Genomic DNA, 6,464 nt, shown 5'->3' on the forward strand with positions numbered 1-6,464 from the left:
GAAACAGCCTAATTTCACCTCAAATGCCTTTGTCTACTTCGATAAAAAGTGGTTCAGGGCGCCTTTGAAGAGCCTGGCTAAAATTTATTAAAAGCCTCGCAGTGTACTGCCTCCGTTATAGTCTAGGAATGGGTTTGGGATGGTAAATCCAATAACGTAATAATTTATTTTATTTTCAGACGCGACGAAAAAATCGAGCTATACATCGAAGACGTGTTTGGATCTACCAGTCTGAAGAAGGTCATCGAAAAACGGTCGATAACAACGTTTATGTGGCAATTATAGAGAATTTCTCTTTCCGTTCTTGAACGCTGCCATCTGATGATCCAGCACAGTACTTTTACCTCTCAGTGCCGTGATGAAACCAAGTGAAACTAAAGCGTCTTTGCCGCCAAACGCAAGCTTGTAGAGAAACGTTCAAGAAACTTCGGAAAAAAGAAAGAGAACTCGCATCTCCTCACCCTCCACTCGCGCAATTTATATGCGACAGCGTTCAGAGATCGCGCAATTCGTTGATTTTCTGTCGACGTCCAATGACTTCTTCTGCCTGCTGGCCATATGCGAGTCATTATGGCATTATGATCTACAGATGCGGTCTACCTGTTGCTGTATAGCAGCCAGCTTCACCTACAGTGCAACAAAAATGCAGCAGCACAACGACTGCATTTTGTTTGCTACTCTTAACCACGATGCATATACACCACAGATGTCGCGATGTAAGTTTCACTATGGAGCTCGCTACAAACTGACCACACACACACACACACAAACACACGAAGCGACAGTGACGGTCTCTCTCTCTCTCTCTCCCTCTCTCTCTCTCTCTCTCTCTATATATATATATATATATATATATATATATATAGAGAGAGAGAGAGAGACATATATATATATATATATATATATATATATATATATATATATATATATATATATATATATAGAGAGAGAGAGAGAGAGACCGTCCCTGTCGCTTCATTGCAACCACCTCCATATATAACTGTGTGGCGGAGTGCATTGCGTAATCCAAAGCGTCAGTTGGTCAGCCGAGGAGTTTGCGTTCAAAAATTAAAAAGGGAAACCTCGTCATTCATTCTTCGCGCCATTGGACGTTTCTTTTTTTCCTTTGCTCACCAAACGCAGAAAGAGCTTAGAAATAGTGGCTTTAACGGTATAATCTGATTTGGCGCGACCACTAGCACTTCCCTGTGAGCGCTAGCTGCCGCCACCATGAAACTCTTCGTGATTTTGAACTCCATGGATGGCTTTGCCTGAAAGTGAGACGTGGTTATCGAAATAAAGTCGCTTTGAAACGCTTTGCACAAATGCTCCTTATTCTTCCGTTGCACATTTTACATGAAAACGTCATTAGCATGCAGTGGTGTATACACGAGGAAAAAAGAAACAACCAAAATGAATAATTCTATGGGCGCACTTCGGAGAGGCATGTTGGCCATTCTGATGTGAGAAGCAGATGGTATACTTGTCAGTTAATAACTGTGCACACGCATGCCTGTATTTTTCCCTTTAGTAAGCGAAAAATTTTGTAGCTTTGTATGCGAGGTTACGCGGCTGCGCACTCAAGTATTTCTGGTACTCTTTGTTGCTGCATCGCTGCCAGCGCCAGCTTGGAGCCTGGTGACATCTGTTGAAGGACGGACTCGTGAGTGCACACTAGGAAATAACCGTCCTGGTCGTGCATCATCATCATCATCATCAGCAGCAGCAGCAGCAGCAGCAGCAGCAGCAGCAGCAGCCTGGCTACGCCCACCACATGGCAAAGGCCTCTCCCATACTTGTCCCACCTCCCCGGTCATGTGCTAATTGTGGCCATGTTGTCTCTGCAAACTTCTTAATCTCATCCGCCCACCTAACTTTCTGCCGTCCCCTGCTACGCTTCCCTTCACTTGGAATCCTGTCCGTAACCCTTAATGTCCATTGGTTATCTTCCCTCTTCATCACATGTTCTGCCCATGCCCCCCATTTCTTTTTCTTGATTTCAACTAATATACCATTAACTTGCATTTGTTCCTTCACCCAATCTGCTCTTTTTTTATCCCTTAGCGTTACACCCATCAGTCTTCCTTCCATAGCTCGTTGCGTCGTCGTCAATTTAAGTATAGAACCCTTTTCGTAAACCTCCAGGTTTCTGCGCCGTAGGTGAGTACTGGTAAGACACAGCTGTTATACACTTTTCTCTTGAGGGATAATGGCAACCTGCTGTTCATGATCTGAGAATGCCTGTCAAACGCACCGAAGCTCATTCTTATTCTTCCGATTATTTCAGTCTCATGATCCGGATCCGCGGTCACTACCTGCCCTAAGTAGGTGTATTCCCTTGCCACTTCCAGTGCCTCGCTACCTATCGTAAACTGTTGTTCTCGTCCGAGACTGTTAAACATTAGTTTTCTGCAGATTAATTTTTATACCCACCCTTCTGCTTTGCCTGTCCAGGTCAGTGAGCATGTCTTCTTTATTGGGAGTTTGTTGCTTTCTTTATGGAGGACTACGGTCGCTGTGGAGCCGCTATAGATATCTTTCAGTATTTTTACATACGGCTCGTCTACACCCTGATTCCGTAACGCCTGCATGACTGCTGAGGTTTCGGCTGAATCAAACGCTTTCTCGTAATCAATGAAAGCTATATATAAGAGTTGGTTATATTCCGCACATTTCTCTATCACCTGAATGATAGTGTGAATATGGTCTATTGTTGAGTAGCGTTTACGAAATCTTGCCTGCTTCTTTGGTTGGCAGAAGTCTAAGGTGTTCTTGATTCTATTTGCGATTACCTTAGCAAATACTTTGTAGGAAACGGACAGTAAGCTGATCGGTCTATAATTTTTCAAGCCTTTGGCGTCCCCTTTCTTATGGATTAAGATTATGTTGGCGTTCTTTCAAGATTCCGGTACGCTCGAGGTCATGAGGCATTGCGTATACAGGGTGGCCAGTTTTTATAGAACAATCTGCCCACCATCCTTCAACAAATCTGCTGTTACCTGATCCTCCCCAGCTGCCTTCCCCCTTTGCATAGCTCCCAAGGCTTTCTTTACTTCTTCCGGCGTTACTTGTGGGATGTCGAATTGTTCTAGACTAATCCCTCTTCCATTATCCTCATGGGTGCCACTGGTACTGTATAAATCTCTATAGAACTCCTCACATTCAGTAGTTCTATATCGAGGAGGTTGTGCATACGTGAGCACAAAAATATCAATCCACTGCACAGATCATTGCATTGCATTTAGCTCCAAGAAACGATAAAGGTGAACAAGAATGACCGCATCAATGTTTCCTTTGTAGCGACGAAGGTAGAATTAGGACCCCTTCGCCAGCTTGCGCTGTACCTTACGCTGCCCTTGCTACTCTCCTTAGAGGCGTCGACACTAGGTTTATGCAACGCGGACGTATGTGATGCCCTATTTAATTTTCTCAGCGACACAAAGAGACTGCCATGCTAGTTTCATTATCGATTTGTACTCTCATCAAAAATAAGGAACGATGCTATTAGCACATCATCTGTAATATGTTTCTTAAAATTTAGAATAACATGGTTCAGAAAACCAAGCTTCTTTGTAAAGGTTTTTTATTATTCTACTTTTAAAATCACTTTAATATCATCTGTATTTACTTTAAAGACAGTTTTAGAAGTTTTTTGATCACCGCCAGATTCATGGCCGATAATCCAGAGTGGGTGGCGCCCATTAGAAACAACGAACAAACCTGCTACTCGCCAAACCACACAACCAAGCAGAAGAAACCCGGTCACCACCAAAAATAGAAAACAAATAATGTGATTTCCTCGTAGGCTTCTGGGCTGAGACGAAACACTGATGCAAGAGTATACGCATGGAAAATTTAGGCGCCAACATAACTGCCACTTTAATCCGCATCATGTCGATGTATAAAAGTTCTGGAATCAAAATCCTAGGTTGCCTGGTGGAACCGCGCCGCATATTCGAGGGTACGATATAGAGATAGCGTCGTAGGCATTGTCAAGGCCAAGCCGCCATGCTGGAAAACTTCCGTCCCAACCCATCTCACAATGACCGTGAGACTGGCATTGAAGCATTAAACGCGTCATGTGCGAGCCGTGTAATGCATCTGGGTTCCTCTCTCGCGCTACCTTTTGGACACTATCAACCATCTAGCGGTGGGCGCGCAAAGTTCCCCTCCTTTTGCGTAGCCGCCGAGATTGAATCGGGCGAGCGCCGTTGCGTGCTAACGCCATAGAGTAACATAGTAAACGTAGAAATTGGAGCCTCCCGTAGGCGCCCGCGGCCGACTTTGGCTCTCAGCGCGCCTAGCGGAAACGGCAAAACGCACCAGCCTCCAAGATAGCCGCCGCACGCCGCCGAATCTCGGAGGCTATGATTTTAGTTTTGTTTCTTTTATTTTTGTTTTTGTGACAAATAACGTTGCATAAATATCGATTTCATGCAGGCGCTTCTGCAGCTGTTTAATGTTGTGACGACGAGCGCAGAAAGGTGGTTCGCTTTATGGTGGTTTTATTTGAATTCATATTTTCTATGTTTCAAGCTGTAACTTAGCGCAACAATCATGTCAACTGTTGAGGAAGTAGAACTCTATCATTTGTGATATTTTACTTCTAGTTACTCACACCAAAAGAAGTATCGTAAATAAATGAGGCATGTTCCTTCAATATAAATCGACTTGCTGCACAGCCAAGGACACGAAAATCGCAGACAACAATTTATTGCAGCAAGACTGCTAGACAAGTGGCAGACACATGAAAACGGGAAGGAACTGCCAAGTGCAAGTAATGGACAATACTCGCAAATTATTGGTGTGATGGCAATAACTTTACGCAAGCAAAACAACATGCACAAGACGTGTATCAACTATCCAGGGAATGAAAAAGAAACACTACAGAGACATGTCAGCAATTATTTTCCTCAACATGGGATTGTTTTGGAAAGAATAAATATGACGCTTTTCCTTGTACTTCTTCGAAGGAGGGAGAATTAAGGTAGAAAAATTATGTGAATGGTTGCGTGCCAAAATAAAATGCCTACCAAAATTATTGGGCACGCACCAACATCCTCATCTAGAATGTGTGAGCCAGCGCGTCCCTCGTTAAACAGCTGCAAGATATTGGCATCTCGGTCAGTTAAGCACTTTGACTGTGTTGGCAGTCTTCAGCTGCTGCCTTCGAAGCCTAACAGTAGTCTTCTGACACTTGGAAATTCGCCTTTGAATATGCATAATATCCTTTGGCTGTAGAGTGTATATTGAGGAAATAGTGGAGATTCCTGCAATACGTAGAATTACAGTCAGAAGGTAAGCAATACTGGAGGCTTCAAAACTATTGCATGTAGACGCTACGTTCCTTCGTGCAATGCATATTTTTCTCATCTGAGGTAAAGGAAACACTGTTATAAATGCTAAGAAACAATAAACTTTCTACGGTAACGACTCCATACACAGTTAAAACATGAAAACACGTATCTTCAGCCCAGTGCAAAACAGCTAACGACGCTAGAACGCACATAGTCTGCTACAAAGGCTGAGAGAGCGAGAGCGCGCATTATTGCCATACTGCAAATATTGCAAGTGTACCGTTTTTTTAATGGCTACATTTCTTTTCCAGAAGTGGAGCACCATACGTTTTCAAAAGCCGCTGCGCGTAACATAAAACTCTCTGCACCGAAAGGCGTGTGTTTATGGGCCGCATTTTTTAACAAACCATTTTATTTTATTTCCTAACTTCGTCATTATTTCGAACGTGCCACGCAGCTCGGACGCTGCCGCGTCGCTGTTATCGCTAGCATCACCACTCATCGCTGCGCATGATAAAAAAAAAAAAAGGAGAATGCGAAACGAAATTCAGCGTTGCAAATGGGCAGCAGCTGTTTATGGCTTCAAGGCCGCCGTCACTCGTTCATGCGACTAACAGTGGCATAACGAAATACGAAGAGAATTGATCTTTAACAACGCGCAAAAGAATTTTCTGTGGCCTTACCACGAAACGGCGACGAAGCAGTAGTGCCAGACGCTGGCAGAAGAAACCAACAACATTCCTCGGGCGCATTTTACAGAATGACGACGCCGAGAGCCCGGTGGCGGCGGCGGCGCCTGACTGGGCTTCGCACGTGTTGAGTCGTGCCGCCTGTCAAGCTGCTAGCCGCGGCCGCAGCCACAGCCACACTTTTCTTGATATGCTCTGTCACCTAGCGGAACAGACGAAGCGCCATAGCACGGTTGCGAAACGGCGCGAGTGCCCACTGTTGTTTACTATGCTACTCTGTGCTAGCGCTGAGAAATAAACGCTCGCCGCCAGTAGGCATTTGTGGAGCAGACATAAAGCGTCGGGCTGTCGTGCTTGAGGCCCTGTGTGATGAGGGCTCGAGAACCGGAGAAATCCTAAAACATTTTTTTTTTTACTGAAGAGAAAGACGCGTAAGGAGGCTATGTAGGTGTAACACAAAGTGACTGAAGTAGGCTAG

At 44.4% G+C, this 6,464-nt stretch overlaps 1 protein-coding gene and 1 long non-coding RNA gene across 3 annotated transcripts in view; one reads left to right on the forward strand and one right to left on the reverse strand.

Moving 5' to 3' along the window:
- The window catches only part of LOC142572169 (lysosomal acid glucosylceramidase-like), a 25,449-nt gene extending 24,665 nt beyond the window's left edge, over nt 1-784 (forward strand). For both annotated transcript variants that reach the window (XM_075681099.1, XM_075681100.1), the window contains one exon: nt 180-784. In XM_075681099.1, the coding sequence (XP_075537214.1) occupies nt 180-285 (106 nt within the window). In that variant the 3' untranslated portion in view covers nt 286-784. The remainder of the gene's footprint in view (nt 1-179) is intronic.
- Nucleotides 1-6,102, reverse strand: part of LOC142572172 (uncharacterized) — a 14,705-nt gene extending 8,603 nt beyond the window's left edge. Inside the window, exon 1 of the long non-coding RNA XR_012826009.1 lies at nt 5,981-6,102. This is a non-coding gene — a long non-coding RNA (uncharacterized LOC142572172). The remainder of the gene's footprint in view (nt 1-5,980) is intronic.
- Between the last annotated feature and the right edge of the window lie 362 nt (nt 6,103-6,464).

This window comes from Dermacentor variabilis, chromosome 2 (assembly GCF_050947875.1).
Source record: "Dermacentor variabilis isolate Ectoservices chromosome 2, ASM5094787v1, whole genome shotgun sequence".
Taxonomy (NCBI): Eukaryota; Metazoa; Arthropoda; class Arachnida; order Ixodida; family Ixodidae; genus Dermacentor; species Dermacentor variabilis.